Here is a 23664-nt window from a genome sequence, read left to right on the forward strand (position 1 = left end):
TATAATTCAAATGCTTCGTGATATCAGCATTCTAACGTGATATACTCGGCTTATAATGAGCGCCTTTTTTATGAATCACAAAGGCTTATTTTCTAAGAGTTCTTTCCTACTTGATTGGTGGTAGCCTAAGGGGTTGGTAGCTGAGCTCACGGAGCTCAACCCAGGAGAACTTAATATTAGCCCTAGCAAGAGCATTGCTTCGCTACCACCGGATTGAAATCGCGACCCACAGGAGAAGATCCGGCGAGAAACGCAGTGTTTATGTGTATGGGCTAGGTTGAACGTCAAACTCAAAATTCTGAGAGTGTTTGAATATGTCTGACATAATGACTATAAGGACGAATAAGTGGCGCACAAACCGATTCAATGAATGTAATATATTTCAGACATGAAGTATGTTCTATTGGAAATATCAGCAACAAATTTTCTCTTTAATATATTATAATTTGGTCGGCCTTCTCTCCAAAGCCACCTGGCATCCGTCCACTGACTTCATCATGATGTCCAGTTTTACCCTGATTCGAGGAACAGGACCTTTCTCCGGTTCACCCACTACCTTGTATCTACGTAATATCGCAGATAAAGAAGCCTTCATCGAAATCATTGCATATTGATAACCTGCAAAAATATAAAACGAACCAATTAACGCGTTGTCGCTTCATACGAGCAATATTAAGTTCAAAACTATTTATTACAAAAAAGTAATTGAAGGGAAACAGTAAGTTCATCCAAGCGTAAATAGCTGTCAACATACAATAGCAAGCAATTTCAACAGTTTATCCTGTAAAAAAGGGAAGGCTGACCTCGAATATATGGCTCTAGGCTCGTAAATATCTGGTCGTGGTATGGACACAGTACTCACCCAAACAATTCCTAGGGCCGCTACTGAACGGCATGTAGCAGCACGGGTGCTCGACATTAAAACGCTCCGGTAGAAACCTGTCTGGATCGAAGTGTTCCGCCTCTGGACCCCAGTACTTTGGGTCTCTATGAATTCCCCAGATAGAAACGAATATACCTGAACCGGCAGGCAAAACGTTACCAGATGCTTAAAATAAGAGAAAAGCACTATTATTATTGACTATTACATAAAACTGTTTTATTACAAACTAATACAACCTCAAATTTATTTAGGAGAAACAATTAGTGACCTACCATAGCTACTTACAAAGATGTTTAGATATAATGTGATGTTTTTAATGAAGAAAGGATTAGTGATGGCCCGGAGGTCTTTCCAGTTTCACCAGGACAGATGGGCGAGCAAAGGCTCAGCCAAGAGGGGTGGGATTTGCTAACAGCTGTCCAAGCGGCTCCGAAAGAGACCTAATAACTCAAGAGCAATTGCTTCGCGAATGAATCTACTACTACTGAATCGGAATCGCGACCCCCTGAGAAGATTCGGCGAGAAACTCAGCGGGCTGATGTATAGATTAGGTTGCACGTCAACTCTTTGCCATAAGCCTGCTCCTAGTGTTAGAGGCCGTGGTAGATCGCGCGGGTGGAGCTGTAGCCACCAGGCGATATCTTCCTTGCTTTCCAAGGTGACAGAGCGAATAATCAGTGACCGACAGTACGGTTTCCTTGGAGAGCAAGGGCGAGGCTCTTGCTGTGAGCCTTGATATCTGGAAGGCCTTCGACAGGGTCTGGCATAGGGCACTTCTGTCGAAGCTACCATCTTACGGAATCCCCAAGGGACTCTGCAAGTGGATCGCTAGCTAGGAAAACTTGTGTCTGAAGTGGAAAACTTTCTGGGGCGAGTCAACCCCCAGGGCCTTTCTGGCGGGCCTTTCTGGGTGGAGAGAATTCAACCTGTTGAAGATACAAGTTTGCGCGTTCACTGCGAAGAAGGATCCCATTGTCATGGCGCTGCAATTCCAAGGAGTATCCCTGTAACCTTCCGAGATTATCGGGATACTTGGGGTCGACATTTCGAGCGATGTGTAATTTCAGAGTAATTTGGAATGCAAAGCCAAGTTGGCATTTTCCCATTGCTTGAATGCTTGGCTCAACAGAGCCAAGCGGTACTTTACGCCTGGACAAAGACTTTTGCTTTATAAAGCACAAGTCCGGCCTCGCGTGGAGTACTGCTCCCATCTCTGGGCTGAGGCTCCCAAATACCAGCTCCTTCCGTTTGACTCCATACAGAAGAGAGCCGTTCGGATTGTCGATAATCCCATTCTCACGGATCGTTTGGAACCTCTGGGTCTGCGGAGGGACTTCGGCTCCCTCTGTATTTTGTACCGTATATTCCATGGAGAGTGATCTGAGGAATTGTTTGAGATGATACCATCATCTCGTTTTTAATATCGCACCGCCCGCCACCGGGGTAGAGTTCATCCATACTACCTGGAGCCACTGCGTTCATCTACAGTGCGCTTCCGGTCTTCGAGGTCTTTTTTGCCACGTAGCATCTGGCTTTGGAATGAGATCCCCCCCCCACGGTGTTTCCTGAGCGCTATGACATATCCATCTTTAAACGAAGCTAGTGGAGAGTACTTAACGGTAGGCAGCGGCTTGGCTCTGCCCCTGGCATTGCTGAAGTTCATGGGTGACGGTACAAACTCACCACCAGGTGAGCCGTATGCTCGTCTGCCTACAAGAGCAATAAAAAAAAACACCACATTCCTTGAAATTATCTCGGATTACATTCGAAGTGCCCTCTTTTTTTGGTTCAGAAACGTCTGCACCCTGTCTGGCTCTAAAGTCAACTGTCATTTGTGAAAACCTTGAAATTTCCGAAGGAAAAAATCTGAATATGTACACAGAACACACAGTCCTAGCGTTATTTCAATCAGAGTTATCGTAACAACAAAATACTGAAATTTAAAATAGGAAAAAATGTGAGGTAATGACACGATTTTTTTTTATTGCTTAGATGTGTGGACGAGCTCACAGCCCGCCTGGTGTTAAGGGGTTACTGGAGCCCGTAGACATCTACAACGTAAATGCCCCACACACCTTGAGATATAAGTTCTAAGGTCTCAGTATAGTTACAACGGCTTCCCCACCCTTCAAACCGAAACGCATTACTGCTTCACGGCAGAAACAGGAGGGGCGGCCGTACCTACCCGTGCGGACTCACAAGAGGTCCTACCACCAGTAATTACGCAAATTATAATTTTGTGGGTTTGATTTTTACTACCTGCACGATGTTATTCCTTCACCGTGGAAGTCAATCGTGAACATTTGTTGAGTACGTATTTCATTGGAAAAATTTGTACCCGCCTGCGGGATACGAACACCGGTGTATCGCTAGATACGAATACACCGGACAGTTGATTTGATTTTAATTCTAGTTTGCCGTTTGGTATTCTAAATTACCACTGCAAATAATAAAGCTCCTCCTTTGCCGATTTCGGCCCTGGAGATCATTTCAGATCCGTTTTTATCTCCGTCTCCATCTTTACTCCGTCCGTAATTGTCACGGTGTGCTCGTCGTCTGTGGCTAACATAGCCGATCTTATTCTTAGCCTTTGTGCATAATGCGGACAGGTTGGTAATAGTTGTTTTTTACTCTTCGATTCTGGTCGCCGAGCAGCTGTTTAGTCCCACTCAAAAGGCTCAATGCCGCACTTCTTCATGAGACACTTAAGCATATCTTTGTACCTCAAGAGTTGTCCGCCATGCTTACGTTTGCCTTCCTCAAGTTTAAAGAAAAAGATGCGCTTTGCCGTACCACCGCAAATAGCTATTGATGAAAGAACAACGCTTGACTACTACTTACGCAGTCTCGTATCCTCTAAAACTTTTCTTATGATAAACGGAACTGGAGGGAATAATCTGAGAGATTCCTTCACGACTCTTTCCAAATATTTCATCTTTTCTAAATCTTCTTTAACTAAGGCACGTTCCGAACCGTCGAAAATTCCGTACAATCTAAAAAAAAAATTATTAATTTACCGTTGTATGTACGTATGTATGTATGTGTTTCTTTAACTCAACTACAAATAAGTTTTTTGTTGCTTCAATTAGAACTCTTTTATTCAATGATCATCACGGCATTGACGTGATGATATCACCTTGACACTTAATGTAAGATCTACTCAATTGCATAATACGAGGGCACCGGAACGTATTAATGCTTCGCGGCAAGCAGGCATGGTGGCTATTCATATATTCGCATTGCCCTATAAAGTGCTGTTTTATCCCTTAATTCGAAATATAATAGGACTTGACGGTCTGCAGATGACGGGAGCAGACCGTGGGCCCAAGGACATTTTAGGGCCCGAGGTCGAAACTGGGGCAAAGCAGCACGACTCCCGCGGTCAACACTACAACTAACTGATCCGCTGGATCAGAACCATCCTACCGGGTCGGAACGCGATATACCGCCGACCGGGTTGCTCTTCCACACTCCGTTCAGCGTCGACGGCGACGACAGCAACACAAACTGTCGCCCCGTGACAATTGCCGGGAAGAAACTGGCTGGAGCTGGGCGAACGCCCCCGTCCGACCCCCGACTGGGTGGCGACGACTACGAGAGGAAAGAAGAGCTCTACCTCGTGCCCCGCCGTGTGCTCGTCGTAGCCGCTGTAATGCTGGCAATCCGGTGTGAGCCGTTTAAATTTTAGTTTATAATGTTTAGATACTTCAGCGAAATTTATTTATAGTATTATAGCAAAAGTAAATACAAAGCTTTGGTGGCTTAAAGGATAAAATAGCAGATACACCGATATAATATAGTCAGTTTGACCACTTAAACAGACGTATGAATATTTTAAAAAAAACGTGTATCTCAATACAAAGAAGAAGAGAAGTTACAGTATCTTTCTTACTCTTGGAAAATGTTTTCCTGTATTTTAGGGTATTTAGCTAAAAGCTCCAGTGTGAATCCAATACCGACTGCCGATGTGTCTGTGCCCGCCACTGTCAATGTTAGCATTTCTTCTCGTAGTTCGACATTAGTATAACCTTTTTCGTCTCCAGGAAACGTAATCAGAAGATCCAAGAGTGTCTTACTTTGTGTGACCCTAAATCTGGGAGAAGAGGAAATTGATTTTTTACTATCTAAGATGAGTAAATTCAAATCTGATCTGGCACTAATAGACAGCATACTGTGAATGCCTCTGTTTGCTTAAGCACACAGTGTTTTTTAATTATCAAACCAGCGTACTGCGGTCACCAGCTTATATTTACTGGTGGTGTATCGTATTGTAAGGCCTCACGGGTAGAATAAAGTTTTGGCATTTCCATGAATATATTTAATTTAGAATAATTTTCAAGTTCTTTGCCTTATGACGTTCAAGAAATGATGTTGAAATTTATATTACAGCATTCCATTGTATACTGAAAACAATCTCATGAATACCAACGTTAAAATCTGTATAAGTTTACGTACTTCAAAAATATATCACTCAATTTTCGACTTTGTGTAAAAAATTGTTAAATTGTTTTGTAAATTGTATATACTGTACCTACCATAATGAGTATCCACTTCTAGATCTTTAGAAATCTTCTCCATGTGAAACTCTTCTCTTTTACTCTGAATTACCTGAAAATCAAACATAAAATTAAATGATAAAACTCTGAACGTCATGGTCTAGGCTTTTTTCGTGACCTTAATGTAGTGAGCACTCTTTGTGGCTTTATCTTTAATATTTACTGACAATTCTAGACGGGTAAGCCTAGCACATTTTAACTTGCCTAATTACTAGCATGAACTAACGTGTGATCAACTGCTATGGCGTGCTCTGATATGTACGTCTTACCTATTTCTATCGCAAAATTATAATTAGTTCTGTTTTGATGGTAACGACATTGACGTCTGCTGGCATTCTACGGTCGAGAGGCTATTCCAATTGCGCCGATTTTCTATCCAGAGCGTTCAGTTCGGTCTGAGTCCACCCGAGCACGCCGAAGGTACACATAAGAACGGGCATCAGCCAGCCGCTAAACGCCCATGTCTTATTTACACCCGACAAAAGGCTTTTACACACTTTTGTCAGACGTTCATAAAACACGTCGCATGCAGCCTGTTTGAAGACCACAACGTCAATACCTATATTTTGTACATGCCCAAATACCGGTATGTTTCGCCCTTGGAGAGTGCCCAAAGGCTTATCCTAATGGATACGGGTAAACGATTCAATGAGACTATTCTCCCTCTCTCTACACAGTGTTAACCGTGAAATTAGGGACGACCTTGCCCTTGTTCTGTCTTTGGTGGCAATCGGACGTCGAGCAAGAGTATTCGTGAAGTTTAGTCGGTACTCGTCCCGTAGGGCAGTTTTCGGAAGATGACCCACGCGCCTTTCTCAAGATGTAGTATCTTCGCAGACGCCGGAGTCCGAGATAAATCTGAAGTCCTGATCCGATACCCCATCGGTCTGGTATCCGTAAACGAAAACTTCAAAAAACTTCTAAGTGACAGCGTAACAGCAGCGTGTTACTTAGGTACTATGAGTTAGTGAGTCACTTCAAAATTTGGTAGTTAAACAGTTTATTAATTACTAGCGGTCCCCGGTAGTCGAAAATCGACTATAATCTAAATAAGTAAATAAATAAGTATATACTAATATAATAAATATAATAGTATATAGTAAGGAATACCCTACAAAAAGGGTATAAAACCGGCGCGCAGCTCCGTCACCCGCGCATTTGTCGGTTGACATTCGTCGAGAGAACATCGTTCAAAGACTTTAAGTGTTAATTTAGGAAACACGAATTTTATAATAATGTTGAGGGTACAGTGCCTATAAATAGCAACGCCTTTGCTCGAAACATTCATCGACCCCGTCAGTAAGTATCTACAGTCGGCATCGCTGCGCCACTTTGAGAAGGCGGCACGACATGAGAACCCTCTTGTCGTGGCCGCCGGAAACTACATACCCGATCCTGTAGACCGTTTGGTAAACCGTCGACGTCGCCCAAAGCACGTCATCACGGATCCTCCTGATCCATTAACGGTGCTTTTAGGCAATACAAGCACCGGTCACCGTCCTCGCCGAACCCGTCGCTTGCGACGAAGGGCTCGACGAGCGAATTAACCCACAGACACAGCCCACTGAGTTTCTCGCCGGATCTTCTCAGTGGGTCGCGCTTCCGATCCGGTGGTAGATTCTGCGAAGCACTGCTCTTGCTAGGGCGGTGTTAGCAATTCTCCGGTTTGAGCCCCGCGAGCTCACCTACACAAGCTAGGGTACGCTGAAGTAGCCTCTCAAGGCTATCAGCATAGGTAGGAAAAAAAAAAAAAAAAAAAAAAAAAAAAAAAAAAAAAAAAAAAAAAAAAAAACGAAACATTCATTCCATCGGCGGCGTTCGTGAGAGAAGGTAGTCGTGGACATAATATTAAAGACAAACAATATTATTGTATTCTCAATTTGACCACAGACTTTCAACATTAACAAATTTTTTACAATAAACACAGAGCATATGTGTGTGTAATGTGTTGTTTCAAATATATGGTAGTGTGTGTAACGTTTCTTTGTTTTTTGTAGGATTGGTAAGAACGGAACGTATGAATAGAGTGTGGAACGGAGCGTTAAGATGTGAGTTTTTTTTTTTTTTTTTTATTGCTTAGCTGTGTGGACGAGCTCACAGCCCACCTGGTGTTAAGTGGTTACTGGAGCCCATCGACATCTACAACGTAAATGCGCCACACACCTTGAGATATAGTTCTAAGGTCTCAGTATAGTCACAACGGCTGCCCCACCCTTCAAACCGAAACGCATTACTGCTTCACAGCAGAAATAGGCGGGGCGGTGGTACCTACCCGTGCGGACTCACAAGAGGTCCTACCACCAGTAATTACGCAAATTATAATTTTGCGGGTTTCATTTTATTACACGATGTTATTCCTTCACCGTGGAAGTCAATCATGAACATTTGTTGAGTACGTATTTCATTAGAAAAATTGGTACCCACCTGCGGGATTCGAACACCGGTGCATCGCTTCAACACGAATGCACCGGACGTCTTATCCGTTAGGCCACGACGACCACATAAGAAGTGAGAGAAAATGGAAAGAAAGAGAGAAGAGAATGACAGATAGAATGACAGAGAATTGGAAGATGGCGAAGACGGTTGAAAAATGAGTAAGACGTAATAAAATTAGTGTTAATTATTAATTACTATTATAATAGAAGATTTTGGAATAGTGTAACTTTTATTTTATGCGCTGCAACCACTATTCTACATTTTTGGGGGCTCGTCCGGGATAAAAACAAATATTCGTCCGTGATAAATGACAAATATTCGTTCGGGATCGACGCCATAAAAATTTCAAGATTTTAACGAAAGACGTGGTAAGGAGAATAGACGAATTTTTATAATAGACGAAAATATAACGACGATTATTAAGAAGAAGACGAATTATAAAAACGTAAGAAGATTTCAAGAAGAAGATTTGAAGACGAATTACGATCACGTTGTTTAAACGGTGGCAAATATTTCAAGATGTCTTTCAACCAAGGAACTTTTATTTCTACGGAAAACAAAGACCCAATTTTCAGTTTAATTGATATGACTAAGTTCAGTGGCGAAGATCACACTTACACCTCGACGAAATGGGCGCAGGATCTAGAAGACAACGCCGAAATATTTGGATGGTCGCCTCAACAACTACTTATCATAGCACGTAGATCTTTATCAGGAACAGCACAGTTATGGTTAAAGACGGAGAAGGTTCATAAAAGTTATGAAGAACTCAAGGCAGCCGTGCTCAAAGAATTTCCTGATGTGATGAACAGCAAAGAGATGCATGAGCTCATGACGGCACGCAAGAAACATAAAGACGAGTCATATTATCAATATATGCTAATTATGAAGGAGATGGGAAAACGAGCGAGATTCCCAGATTACGTTGCCATTCAGTACCTCATAGACGGCATTACAGACCTGGAGATGAATAAAGCAATTTTGTACGGTGCGGTTACTTATCCGGTGCTGAAAGAAAAGTTGTTGTTGTACGAAAGAATCAAAGAAAAATCTGCCAAACAGAATGCTGAACTACATATTAAACGAACTGCAACGGCTTCGGTTAGAGATTCCATGTCAAGAACCAACCAGTATTGTTACAATTGTGGAGAAAAAGATCATCGAGCTAGTGCATGCCGAAATGGAATGAAGTGTTTCAGGTGCAATGAATTCGGCCATATTAGTTACAAGTGCACCAATTCTAACACAGGAAGTACCGAAAGTTCGAGTTACACGAAAACGTCGGTAAAACAGCTGCCGAGAGCTGTCAGATCAGCCAATCAACGGGTTCAAATCCATCCATTGATAAAACAGTCCGATGTAGAACCGAAAAAAGAATCGGTTATGTTCGGAGCGACTTCGTCGGAAAATCAGAGCGAAGCATGCAGCCAAGAAATTTGCAAGATGAAGGATGACAACTGTAATGACAGCAACGTCATGCAGGTTGTAAACAAACAACGTGACCGGCAACATAGCCAGAATAAACCACTAAAATCGATGAAAATAGGTGATAGATTAATAAGTGCATTAATAGATACAGGTAGCGACGTGAATTTAATATCAGAAGATCTGTGGAAAGAGTTAAACTTGCCGTGTAACGATGATAACATGATTTTATCTGGACTTGGACTCTATAAAGTAAGGTCGTGCGGTAAAATCTTTGCATGTATTATTTTCGATGAACGGTGCTATAACAATGTAATTTTTCATGTAGTACCGAATGGGTCAATGCCCTATAGATTAATTATAGGACAAGAATTTCTACAAAATGTTGTGATGTTAGTACGTGAAGGTGCTGTACTATTTTTTAAGAAAGGTGATGAATGTTTGTCGTGTGTAAATTGTGTGACTGAGGTTGATGCTAGTGAACATATTAGCAATCCCGATTTAAAGACGAAAGTTACGCGAATTGATGAGTATAAGCCGATACAGACGAAAGAAGCTCTTATTAAGATGAAGATAATGTTAAAAGATGATGTACCAATAGCTCAGCGACCTCGAAGAATGTCACTTATTGGAACAAAGACAAGACGTAAAAAAGATATGAATATGATTGACGTTTTGGAACAAGAAATTAACGATGGATATGATGAAAATAAAGATAATTTAAGACAGAAGGCCAAGCAACAGATTAAGAAGATACAAGAAGAAAATATTATAACATTTAATGATAAAGGAAAACGTAGTTCAACTTATGAGTTGGATGATTTAGTAGTCATTAAGAGAACTCAGTTCGACCCTGGGCTTAAACGAAAGCATTTAGGACCTTACAAGATTATTAAAGTTAAAAGATATGATAGGTATGATGTCGAGAAACTGTATGATACTACCGAAGAGCCAAAGAGGATTTCCAGCTCTGCAGACAATATGAAGAAATGGCCAGATAAGGATGAATGATTGTTTGTGTGTGTGCTTGGATATATAACTGTTGTATCTATAATACTACTCACGTATCCTCACGAATTTTAGGCTATGTATTTAAAACTTATTTTGTTATTCAGTAAATTTTTTTTTTTTGTGTAAAAAGTAAGACTGTCAGATTCAGAACTATTTTATTTTATGACGTTGTATGGAGGAGCCATATCTGAGGGCAGATATGAGAGCAGGATGGCCGAATGTAGGATTGGTAAGAACGGAACGTATGAATAGAGTGTGGAACGGAGCGTTAAGATGTGAGTGAGAGAAAACGGAAAGAAAGAGAGAAGAGAATGACAGATAGAATGACAGAGAATTGGAAGATGGCGAAGACGGTTGAAAAATGAGTAAGACGTAATAAAATTAGTGTTAATTATTAATTACTATTATAATAGAAGATTTTGGAATAGTGTAACTTTTATTTTATGCGCTGCGATCCCTTTTCTACAATTCAATGAATTTTTTATGCCTAATTAAGAAAATTATTAGCATTCTGCACTCCTTCACTATATTCTCTATAGCGACCCGCCCTCGCTTCGCTTCGGAAACATTAAAACACACATGAAATCAAAAAAAAAAGAAAAATCAAAAAAAAATTGCCTATGTTCATCAGGGACAATGTCGGCTTCTAATGGAAAAATAATTTTTCAAATCGGTCCAGTAGTTTCGGAGCCTATTCGAAACAAACAAACAAATCTTTCCTCTTTATAATATTAGTATAGATAATATTAGCATAGATATAGATATAGATAAGTGTGAGAAATTTCTTACTCCTCCGTCCGCGCAATTTTCGTAAAAAGGGGGTACAAAGTTGATAAATGAGTTTTATCTTAAACTATAATAAAAAAATACTTAAGTACGAACACATCAATAAATTTACCTGGTCAATAAATTCATGCCACACTTTAATACACTTCTGAAGCTCATTGAACACAGGAAACTGTTTGAAAAGCCAATCCGGATGCAGCCATACATGAAACATCCTCTCACAGATTACGTTAAGAAAACGGTTCATAGATTTCAAGAGCTCTGATTCAGCCTTTGCTTGTGCATTGATATTCACGCCCATTGCTGTTTCTAAAATGAAAACGTATTTTTAATCTTATTATCTCTAAAAAGTCCAACGGCCTCAATTACTTTTAAGTGATTACTGGAACTGTAAGGATAATATCGCCCTGAAATATTAGAAAGTCGTCATTCCTTTTAAATAACGACTGCCCCCCACCCTTCAAACCGTAATACATTATTACTTTGCTGCTGAAATAGACAGGGTGGTACATATCCGTTCAGACTCATATTATCACGAGTAATTTTTCCAATAAAATACGTACTTAACAAACGTTTACGATTGACTTCCACTGTGAAAGAATAACAACGTATAATAAAAATGAAAGCGGCAAAAAAACTGTATCATTTGAGAAACTGGTGGTAGGACTTCTTGTGAGTTCGCGCGGGTAGGGTAGGTACCACCACCCTGCCTATTTCTGCCGTGAAGCAGTAATGCGTTTCGGTTTGAAGGGTGGGGCAGCTGTTGTAACTATACTTGAAATCTTAGAACTTATATCTCAAGGCGCATTTACATGGTAGATGTCTATGGGCTCCAGTAACCACTTAGCACCAGGTGGGCTGTGAGCTCGTCCGCCCATCAACGCAATAAAAAACTAAGGAGACTTAATATTCGTCAATTGAATTTAAGCTGTAACTTACCACAAACAGAGTCCAATGTGTAAGCGCTTAGAAAAGGCCAAGAGCTGAACATCCCTTTGCCGACGCATTTACTCAAACTTGAAACAAGCTTCTCGCTTTGCTCAGAGATTATTCCTACAAAACTGTGAACTATTTTGGGACTGAACGCTGGCACCATAATTTTTCGACGTCTTCGCCATATCGACACTAAAATTTCATTTTATACACACAAATGTATTACACGAACTCACCAATACTATACAAGACTCGTAGCAATGAAATGAAATAATTTTAAAGCAATCTATATATATAAAAATGAATTGTTGTTCGTTAGTCTCGCTAAAGCTCGAGAACGGCTGGACCGATTTGACGAATTTTGGTCTTGAATTATTTATGGAAGTCCAGAGAAGGTTTAAAAGGTAGATAAATATGAAAATGCTCGGAATTAAATAAAAATAATTTTGTGTTTCGTTTGATGTGTCCCCCGTCGGTTGGATTCCTTTTTTTTGTTTTAAGTTTATTTTATACAAAAGTTTAGGTCTTTTATTTATCGATTGAGGCACTACGAAGTCTGCCGGGTCAGCTAGTATCCATATAAAAATGAGCCAACGAGATGACACTGTCAATACGTATTTGAGACAAGCTAACGAAAACTAAGAATAAATAACACTATAATAATAAATATGTTAGACTGGTAGAAAATATTATATGAAGTATGAATGAATCTCTGAGACATACAAATTGAACAAACGTACCTGGTGCAAAAATGCCGCCATTCCCTATCCCCGGTCGAAAAAATCTATGTGAATCGTCTTTCTCCAAGCAGGTCTTCAGAATTACCTCCAAGTCAAAAGGATTTGATGACACTAAATAAATAAATAAAAGATTTGCATAAAATTCTTCTAATCAATTCTCCTTATCTTCTAATTCTATTTCTACCAACAACTGACATCTAAACTAATTCTTGATGAAAAACAAATTAATCTAAACCAAAAAATTACAGTGTTAAATTGATTAAGCCGACGCATTATCTGTGCGAACAGCTGTACGGCAACAGCGGAAATCGAGGTCATTTCGGATCCTCCCGATCTACTAACGATGCTTTTAGATACCTCAAGCACCGGTCATCGTTCTCATTGAACCCGTCGCTTACGACGAAGGGCTCGACGAGTAAATTAACCCTCAGACACAGCCCACTGAGATCATCTGCAGATCGTCAAGTCCCGAAAAAAGAAAGAGCTCTTGGTCCTTCTCGTAATAATATATATCTCGTAATAATAAATAAATAACATTATGGACAGTTCTTATAGAAGACTTCATTTCTTCTGCTAGAAAACAAACAGTACCGTGACGATCCGCCAAGACAACGTTTTCAAAATTTTAAATCATTTGTTCAATCACTACCAATGTAGGGCATCCCGTGCTGGGATCGTCGTTAATCCCGAAATCATGTCTTGTGGTCGCGATTCCGATCCCACGGAATAGATTATATTCATCTATTCCGTCCTAATACAAAATTAGAGCAAAGGCCTTTCCAACCTTATTTATCTATTCCGGGTCCGATCCGGTAGTAGATACTGCTAAGCACTGCTCGTACTAGGACTAGTGTTAGGATTTTTTCTCAGGTTGAGCCCGTGAGCTCACCTACCCGTCTGGGCGTAGCTGGAATTGTCCTCTAGGCCACCAGCGAATAGGCAGGGGAAAAAATTGAAGTTCTTCCTCGCTTGAACTCAGCACACAAACGCTCAACCGTAAAGTGTGAAGGAGCATGAACCCATAATGTTGCTCTCAAATCTTGATTTACCAGCTCCGTAGTAAAATTTTACAAGCAAAGAAACTTTATTACCGTGCGAACTTAAATTTTAAAAGAACACATTCCGACGCAAAAAAAAATGTCTGCTATTTTAAAAAAACAAAAGGAAATTGATTGTTTTAATTACATTTTAACTTACATCTCGACTATGCCTACTAGTAATTTTGTTTCTTTCCAAGGAGATTGTGTCGCATTATCACTATTTATTTAGCACCCTTTGTAAACCCACAATCATGCGGTACGTATACATATTTTATGATAATTAGCTGTTTGGTTTGTTAAATATTAACAATGAAATACCAGGTGATGAAAGGTAGAACACCAGAGGTATGCCGGAATCGAAGAACTTGTAGGAACACAGTTTGTTATGTAAACAAAATTGTTCGTAGTCATAACATGCGGCTGCGCCCGCAATCTCCTTTGCTTTTTACTTTTTACGTTCATTCAGTCGCGAATAAACGCTCCGATTAACCAGTTGTGTTATTTAATCATCTCACTTCCGATAACGCCCTGAACCATTATTGACCACTACAAAAAAACTGCTAAGCCCAATAAAATTGGCTAGATAACAAAATCATGGAGTCTGCTCATAACCACATCTAACACAAAAAATACTATTTTCGAATTTCGTCAACATTAACCTTCTTAAAATGTACTGAAAAAAAGTATATCGGTCGATAAATTTAATGGAAAATTGTACTAAGTATTTTGCCTATTTATATAAAAATACTCAACTCACCAAAGTAAAGAATGTGAAACAACCACATAGTCACTATGCCATTGTGTTTCATGGAATCGTAGCTGTATCTTTGAAGTGACGACATTATTTCTAAAAGAACAAATATTGGAGTTGAAACTATGTCGTCGTATGTATACTTTAATAATAATAATAATATTTTTCAAGCCTCTTAAAATACAAACATGTACAAGAATTCTTAACACTAGTATAATAATATACATGGCTTTTTTATGAGGTATACAATAACAATATTCCCTGGCTTTTATGCTAGGAAAACTTTTGTTACAAAAGTCAGTGGTTCAGTGCTAGGTCACCAGGTAAGATAAGTTAACCAGGAAGAGCGATCTGTAAGAATGTAGTACGTACGTGTGAGTGTGTGTGTGTGTGTGTTACTATTTGGAATCGTGAAGTAATAGGTACTCAACCAAATAATCTTGGGTGGTGGTTTTAAACGACGGTTTGAAGCGTGGAACTATCATTTTTTAGTAGATGCTTTTTATACCTCAACATATGTGATGGCATACACGGTTTGACTCCGCATTAATGGACACCGGTAACCGCTTAACACGATATGGGCTGTAGGCAACTTTTTTCAATTTTCTCTTTTAATTATTTTATTTATTAAATTTCATGCACATTGATTTAAAACACATTAGCGGACTTAATGACTAAGACATGATCTGCCAATCAATCAAGGGTGATGCAGAAAAGGACGTCCTTGGTGCATTTGTTGATCAATTAAAGTTAAAATAGATACTTTATAATTTATTAAACAAAGTTTGTTTACTAAACGAGTATACTACATAAAATGTAAATATAAGAAATGCATAAATTATAATCATATTATAATACATAAATATTAAATATGTACATATATACATTTAAAAGTTTATGTGTACATACGTGCATGACTTACAAAACACTAGAACAATTATGTCTTATATTCCAATTATTGTAGTTCAACGCATTAAAAGTAAAATTATAATGACATTACCTGCGCTAAAATGATTTTAGATTTCAACACCTTGACGCCACTGACTAATTTACTTTTACAACCTTGTAGATCTATGTTATTGCTGGCATAAAGATACTACATGCCACTAAAACCTCTAATCCAAAAAAAATGAAGAACCCTTTTTTATTATTATTTTATAACTTTGTCTAAGAAACAATACATAAATATAATGATGAAAGTAGTCTAATAAATGAATTTTCCGATTAATTAAAAAAAATCCGTTTCCAATCTTGTACTGAATTTAATGAACGAATAAAATAATAAATAAACGAATTTACACGCTATTTAACAAAAAACAGTGTTAAAATTGTGTAATGAACTCTCAAAAGTTCTGGAAAATGTAATTAACGATCTAGCGTTTCAGGAACGAATACTATCAACATTACTAAGACTTACTACACAGATTAATTTTATATGTGATAACACCAATTAGTTACGATATTATAAAATATAGGTATAGGTAAGTAGTCTATAAATCCTTATTTGAGACTGCTACACAATAATAATGTATTTATTATCTGTGACACTATTAAAATTGCCGCCAAAAGTTGAAAAGTGAAAAAATCGTAACCGCATAAACCGCTGCTAAAATAAAAGTAATTACCAAATTCGCCTTTACTTATTTGAGTAGTCTCGCATGTTTGAAAGTAAGATACATAATCACCAACCGCATTGTAATTGGCGATCACCTCTGTCATCGAAAGTTTTCAAGCGGAGATAGAAGAGGGCAACAGACTGAAGTCTACAAGGAAAACGCTGAACAAGTTAGTGCACAGTCTTCTTTAATCTATCAATCTCATTTTTTTAATAATTAGGTTGTTATCGCGTACGGTCCGCTTAAAACCCAATATGTTTGTTATATTTTAGATTCGTTATCTTATCTTCTAATAACTTTTCCTCTTGTTTTATATTTAATATAAAATGTGAATTTCTATGTTTGTTAGATTATGTTGAAACTTTGTACAGCTGGTATTGGCGTTTCAGATCAGTGCATTTCATTTAGTACAATCAACTCGGTTGCATTCGAGTACTTTTTCGTATAGACCATTTGTATGGGATTAAATATCGTAAAATTCACTAAGCGATCACAAACAAATTTATAGAAAATCCGTCAGGGGTACACCGGAGTTCATCCGGTTTATCCGGAGAGTGTTTTTATATATTACATTGCGATAGTCACAAGGCTTGGTCGGATTGGTTTTATAAAAAAATGCTTACCCTCTGTGTTACCCATCATTTTGTGGGCCACGCCAACTAACAGGTTTGTCTCGTCAGGAGTCGGGATAGCCGCTGCCAATTTATACATATTCCTCCGTCTGTACCGGAACACTAAAACCCAGCCGAGCCCAACTAATATCAGAAGGAGTGCAATCATTTTCCTATAATTCGTTTTTACATAACGCACGTACGTCTGCTTTGGTTAAAGCCGGGGTTATAAAATTGCCTAAGGAAAGACCTCTCATTTATAGTATTGTTTCGCAACAACGATTATCTGACTTCCGAAGTCGACACGAAACTTGCTGCACTTAAAAACTAGTCAAACTGAACGTCATGCACCTCAAAAACTATACTTAACATATCGATATAACAAGCACAAGATGTCTAGTTTTTTAAAAACTCACTTTTTCAACACATTTTCTGGATTAGATTATTTTGTAGTAGACATAATATGTACCTATGATAAAGAAATCATATTCTAAAAATGGTCAATTCGAATATGATAATATTTTATCGCAGGGTATGTGGGTCGTTGCTCTGGATTCGACGAGCAGCGCGCCGCCCTCGTCGCGGTCATAGGAGAGGACCTCTCGCTGCCGCGCGTCGTGGCTACAATGCTCGGCAGCGACGCGTCCTGGAAGGCGATGTTCGACTTCTGCGAGTCCACCATCTCGCAGAAAGAGGCGGCGGAACGAGAGAGGGAGAGCTCTTCCCTTTCCGCACCGATCCGTCGCCGTCGAGCCTGGGGCCGGAGGCGGGAATACGCCCGTACGTCGCGGCCCCTGTAGGTAGCGGCCTCCCCCCGGTGAAGGTCAAGAGGCGACCTGAGGGGGTAGAGGCCGCGCGGCGCGCTACCAGCACTCTAGCGCGCTGCCAAGAAGATACGAAAGAGCGACCGGTTGGCGGTGTATCGCGTCCCGACCCGGCAGGCTGGTTCTGGTCCAGCGGGGTATTCCGAGACACCAGTGGCACCATCTGGGCGGCCTGACGGGCTGCCGTACAGACACGGCCGACGTTTCAGAGCCTTCGATTTACCTCGAAGGCTCCGTCGGCTGGGCGTCCTTGGGGTCCGATCTCTGATCGGGGTCAGAACCCGGCTAGTGTAGGGGTGTTCCCGCGGTCAACACTATAACCAGACTCGCGACGCCCTGCGAGGACGCCCGACCCACGGGTCGATGAAGCGATCGTCGACGACCAACGACGCCGGTCTCCGCGCTACAGCAACACGCTAGGCCACCTGGGCAATGCTGCAGTATGTTCGGCGACGACAGCGACGACGAAAATGCGGACCGCATCGCAGTCCGCAGCCGCCGACGCGTCGTCCCATCCTCCTGGTGCCAGCGCGCTAGAGTGACGGTAGCGTGCGGCGCAGCCTCAACCCCCATAGGTCGCCCTGTGACCATCACCGGGAGGAGACTGCCTCCTCATAGGGGCCGGAGCTGGACAAACGCCCTCCTCCGACCCCCGGCTCGGCGGCGGTGGCACGACGCCGAGAGGGAAGAAGAGCTCCCCCTTTTCCGTTCCGCCGCCTCCTTCAGCGAGATGGTGGACTCGCAGAAGTCGAGCATCGCCTGCCAAGACATGTCATTACCGAGCATCGTAGTCACGATGGTTGACAACGACAGGTCCGGTCCTGTCTTCGTGACGAGGACGTGGCCTACGCCGAAAGCGGGGCAGTTTGCAAGCGTGTGCTCCGCCGTATCCAGTCGCAGCCACTGCACTTTTGGCACTTCGGCGTCGGCTCCCTCGGGGCGACTACATGCAGGTAGCGGCTGAAACAGTCATGTTCCGTGAATACCTACGTCGCCCGGAAGGTGACACATCCTCGGTCGCAATTCACCCAGTCCGAGAGGACCAGGCAGATGCCTCAGTGGCTCGTCGCTCGTAGGCGGGGTTCGCCAGGCGGCCAGACCACGGCTCGCCGAGATTGGAGCCTCCGCTCGCGATATAAAAAAGATATAGCTTAACCTAGAATATACGCGAACGAAAGTATAACGGTTAGTTATAATTGACACCATGGCTTGTATAATAAATAATTTTTAATATATTGTAATTTAAATACTATTATAACTTTTTCGATTATTTTGTTTTTGGTGTCCTATTAAAACTAATCAGACATTATCATTAAAATGATGGAAAAACAATGCAGACCGAATTTTTTTATTTTAAAGTTACATACTTGAAAGAACATTTAATATATCGGTATGAGAACTAATTTATCACTATTTACTTCTCTGTACCCATTTATGCCACAATACATAAATTTGAATATATTGAATATATTTGAATAAGTTTGAATATATAAGTTTGAAAAATATATATATATAAATATATATATCGACGGCAAAAAGCAAACCTGCTATAACCCACAAAATGAAAAATGTTCACCAGAGGCAAAAGAAAATTATTTATTTAAAAAAAAAAAAAAAAACTCCTAAACTATAAAACTTAGAAGTATCATTTTAAGAACCAAAATGTATTTTTTTGTTTTCTATCAAGCCGAATAAATTATTTTAGGGTAAATTAAAAACATTATAAAATATCATAAAATCAAAATGACGTAATCAGTTTAACAATTTTTAAATCAATTTGCACTATCTATTTCTTGTATGTCTTCTTCATCTGTGTCCATTAAGTAATCCTTTGCTTTAATGGTTACTTTTAAATTTTTGTATTCTGCAGCAAACCTTGAAGGAATTATGTTTTTATTGACTAGACTCGTTAAATCCTTGTATTTTTTGGCAGATATTCCTAATGCTGTAGGGTATAACATATCCTTCAAACAATTTGTATTTTTTAATGGACTCAAAGGAATTGTTATGGTTTCTGCGTCAGGTAACATTGAATTTTTAATATACATCAAGTTGGGTTCTTGATTCTTGAAGGTAGCAATACTTAGTTTTGAAATTGATAGCTTTTGTTTTTTATTAAATGTAGAGTTAACAAGATCGTCAAAACCAATGAAATCTTTTCCATTGAGTACTTCAACTTTGTATGGCTCTGGATCCAGACGTGCCAATTCCATTATAGTAGGCCATTGTGATGGTGCCCAAACGATACACTTTCTTATTTTAGTCTCAATGGTAGCGTGAACACTATCCACTGGCATATAGGTATGGCCAGGAATCAAATAATTAATTTGAATTGTCTTTATGTTCTTGCATTGAGACAGTGCGTAACGTATCATGCTAAGGACAAATTTATTTTTGTTCTGGCCATAACAAGAATCGCAATATAATAACAAAGTTCTTGTTAAACCACATGAGTCAATTTTTTTAATGTAATTATATAAGCAAGTACAAATTTCGTTAGCTCCACGGTTTGCATTTATCTCTGTCCACACATTGCAGTATCCTCTTCTAGTAGAGCTTTCGTAAATCGTAAAATTATAAACCGATAATTTTCGACTGTAATAGAGCATCATTGAATCTCCATGTGGAGTATTTAAAACTTTTTGCATGTCAAAACTTGCACAAATTATACTTTTATCCTTTTTATGTATATTTTGATGACATTTAAATCTTTTATATGATTCATCCTTTTCATTAGCATGCTGTTGTATTTTTTCTGTTTCTTCTCCGGATTTCTCTTCATTATTTTTGGTATTCACACAAATGGCACATTTATCTTTTTTCGGCACGTGGAAACCGATATTGTAAGATTTTTTAAACCAAGTCCTAAATACTTGAAAAGACATTGCTTTTATTTCACTTTGCCTGCAGTTATCTTTGTATATACGATACAGGTTAGATACGTTCCTAAATTCTTCGGGAAAATACAATCGTTTTGAGTCTTTCCTGCAATAGTGTGATGGCATTTTCGGCAAAGATTCTATAAAGTTGTTTGCATGTTCTGTAACTATTTCGTTAGTTCTATTAGATCCACCATTTGATACACGTCCATCGGTTTTCGCATACCCACCATCTGTGTTTTCCAATGTGTACAGAATGAATCGCTGAGTTATGTCCAAAGTACTTAGAAGATATTTTTGACAAACTCTTCTCCTTCCTTCTCCTTCATTTATGAAGTAATCGTAAGCGCAACTTCTTGTATTATTGTCTTTATTTGGTCGTTTGATTGCCTTTTTCACAGCACATTGAGCTATCCAATCTTTTCTTCTTTGGTTACTATTAAGTTGCCAAAAATATGAAAATAATTGTTGACGTTTCTCCTCAGTTATATTACCACAATCATTTCCACAATTCTTACCAGCACATGGATTTGGTTTCAATATTTTAGCTTCAATTAACTTTTCTTTATGATTGCTATAAGATTCACCCATTTCTTTTTTTTTCTTGTTTTCTTTCCAAATAAAAGCTTTTGTTGTTTTTTTCTTAGCAGAAATGTTATGGTCTTCCGTTTTATTTTTTATACCTTTTTTTGTTATTTTCTTGCCTTGCTTACTCTTTTTATTCTTCTTGTTTTTCTTGTCTATAATGCATTATATTATTTTATTAAGTAATACATTTTTTTATTATTCATAATAATATTGAAACACATGGCACTTACATTACACAGATACATATTTACACACACATACATACATACACACAAACGCATGTAAACATATTTTTACTCTGGCAACACTTACTCTTTTTACTTTCATCATTAGATGTGTCTGTGCTTTCTTCTGTATCATATTCTGCGCTGGAGGCTTCGGAAGGGAAAGCTTCATCTAAAAATTGTTGAACATCCTCATCCGACATGTAGTCCATATAGGATTTATTGTAATGTGCGTTTCTCTTAAAGCTGTTTATTTTCAAGTTTTGCGTATATGCAGAAGCTGTTAAGGTAAGTAATCATCATCATCAGCCTATAGACGTCCACTGCTGGACATAGGCTTATTAAGGCCTAGGCCAAGTAAGTAGGTAAGTAAGAGGTAAGTAATGCTATAATACAATTGGTAGCATGGTTAAGCAAGTTCAATGAACTGATATTAGGTATATTTTATAATCACATTTATAACATAAATGATTAGTAAGAATAAGAAATTGACAGTTTACCTGTATGTGATGTTTCGTTCGTGGGTCTGGGTAAGACAGAGACCGTCTCATCTTCGGCTATACTAATTATATCATCACCACCTTCAATATAACATTGTTTTACAATTTCATGGTGGTCTTTACTAGCCTCATTTTCTGATCTAGGCTCGTTGTGTATTTGAGCTATTGCTAAAATTTCCGATGATTCTTCAAAAGTAGTTCTCCCTTTATTTGCTTCTTTGTTGAAATAAACTATATTATTATCAATTTCATTTATCATATTTTTAAATCCTGAAAATAAATTATAATTTAATCAGTTTTATTTAGTACTTATTTAATAAATATTTATAAGCATATTATTTTTATAAATAAAATTTAATACAAACCTTTACGGAAAAGATTATCCATTCCTAGTTCGTTGAAATCACTGCAACTTTCTATATTATTATTATCATCAGTCATCTTTTTTATGCATACGAAATTTTCATTAGTGACAGCTTCTTCAATTATCAAATCTTGGATACAATCATCTTTATCCTGGCTGATATCATGCTCTTCTTCTAATTGAATAGAGAATGAACATTTTTTGTCCGGTGGAAGCTCTACGTAGTCTAGAGAAAATTTCCCTTCACCATTATTATCTTCACGATTCTGTTCATTCAACGCTAATGTAATGTTATTTAAATTACTAAAATTATGTTTAATTTCCTCATTTTCTTCAGAATCGTACGGAGGAATAATTTTAAAGGCTTCTTTTATATGCGTCTTGGATGGTGTAGGGAATAATTTTACTGGTGTAATAATTTTCATCACTTCTTTAGTTTCTGCTAAAAAACAGTCGGGTTTTCTGAATGTTGGAGTTAAATTTTCTACATCTAATCTACGTGATAACTGTCGGGGAGTCATTTCAATATTCTCATTGTCCTGTTTTTGTGTATCAGTATCATTGTTAGTGGGGACCACATCATTGTTCATAAATTGAAATTTTTCTTCAACATGAGACATTTCAGGAGTACAAATTTCTGACCTGAGTGTACTTGTGCATTCTTGTATGGTATTATTTTTATTAATCGTATTTGTTTGCGTGGATGTCTTTTTAGTCTTAATACTAGACACAAGAGTCAATTTACCATTTTCATTTTTATAGGTTTCATCTTTTAAAATGTTTATTTTTCCTCTTTTTTTGCCAACAGTAACATCCGGTTTTAGCGATTCTTTCCAATCAAGACGGCGTTTAGACATCTGAAATCAATTAATGTTTATAGTTATACGAACTTACTTTGCAGTAGGAAGGAAACTAACTAACATAACATTTTGAAATTATATAATAACAAGAACAATACTTACCTTTTAAAGTCACTCCAATTCCGCGAAGACACACAGTAACAGCAAATACGTCATACCTTCCTGGGTGCCGCGAAGTGACTGAGCGACGCGGTAAGCCGCGACCAAGTGAGCGCGAGCGCGCGTATTTAATGGCGGTAAACGCACATAATCAACACAGTAATATTGTATTAAAAATGGCATAGATAACAGGAATCTAAAAACTTTTATGTGTTTATGTTGCCGTAATTAGCGATTGTCTACAATATCATAGTTGTTATTCTTGTAGTACACTACAAGGATCAATAGTTTATTATATACTAAATGTCGTAAACGTGGTACCTTGCTAAAAAATAATATGCAATTTTGCTGTAAACCGCACTAACCAGCGTACAACGGTGCTGTAACTACAATGATTACTTTATTAGGAAAAGCAAAGTTGTTGTAAATAACAAATGCTAGGAAAATGCTGTTTTTCATGTTATTTACTTCAAGTAAGCAGTTGTCTTTTTGAAAAAATAGGATTAATTCTATTGCTGTACAAAAATTTCTAATCGTC

At 38.7% G+C, this 23664-nt stretch overlaps 3 protein-coding genes across 3 annotated transcripts; 1 reads left to right on the forward strand and 2 right to left on the reverse strand.

Annotated features, from left to right (window-relative positions):
* Positions 1-70: 70 nt before the first annotated feature.
* LOC149500369 (cytochrome P450 4C1-like) lies at positions 71-17059 on the reverse strand. Its single transcript, XM_089736782.1, has 10 exons — positions 16801-17059; positions 14568-14657; positions 12771-12881; positions 12037-12222; positions 11210-11406; positions 5401-5491; positions 4776-4962; positions 3725-3876; positions 863-1048; positions 71-618 (listed from the first exon to the last, which is right to left on the reverse strand). The coding sequence occupies exons 1-10, from the start codon at positions 16955-16957 to the stop codon at positions 440-442; spliced, it is 1536 nt and encodes a 511-aa protein (XP_089592908.1). The 5' UTR covers positions 16958-17059; the 3' UTR covers positions 71-439.
* Positions 8458-10775, forward strand: LOC149500370 (uncharacterized). Its single transcript, XM_089736781.1, has one exon. The coding sequence runs from the start codon at positions 8461-8463 to the stop codon at positions 10309-10311; it is 1851 nt and encodes a 616-aa protein (XP_089592907.1). The 5' UTR covers positions 8458-8460; the 3' UTR covers positions 10312-10775.
* Positions 17060-19384: 2325 nt separating the features above from the next.
* On the reverse strand, positions 19385-22067 carry LOC149500371 (uncharacterized). Its single transcript, XM_089736830.1, has 3 exons — positions 21804-22067; positions 21392-21583; positions 19385-21231 (listed from the first exon to the last, which is right to left on the reverse strand). The coding sequence occupies exons 1-3, from the start codon at positions 22060-22062 to the stop codon at positions 19385-19387; spliced, it is 2298 nt and encodes a 765-aa protein (XP_089592956.1). The 5' UTR covers positions 22063-22067.
* Between the last annotated feature and the right edge of the window lie 1597 nt (positions 22068-23664).

This window comes from Bombyx mandarina, chromosome 22 (assembly GCF_030267445.1).
Source record: "Bombyx mandarina strain Sakado chromosome 22, ASM3026744v2".
Classification (NCBI taxonomy): Eukaryota; Metazoa; Arthropoda; class Insecta; order Lepidoptera; family Bombycidae; genus Bombyx; species Bombyx mandarina.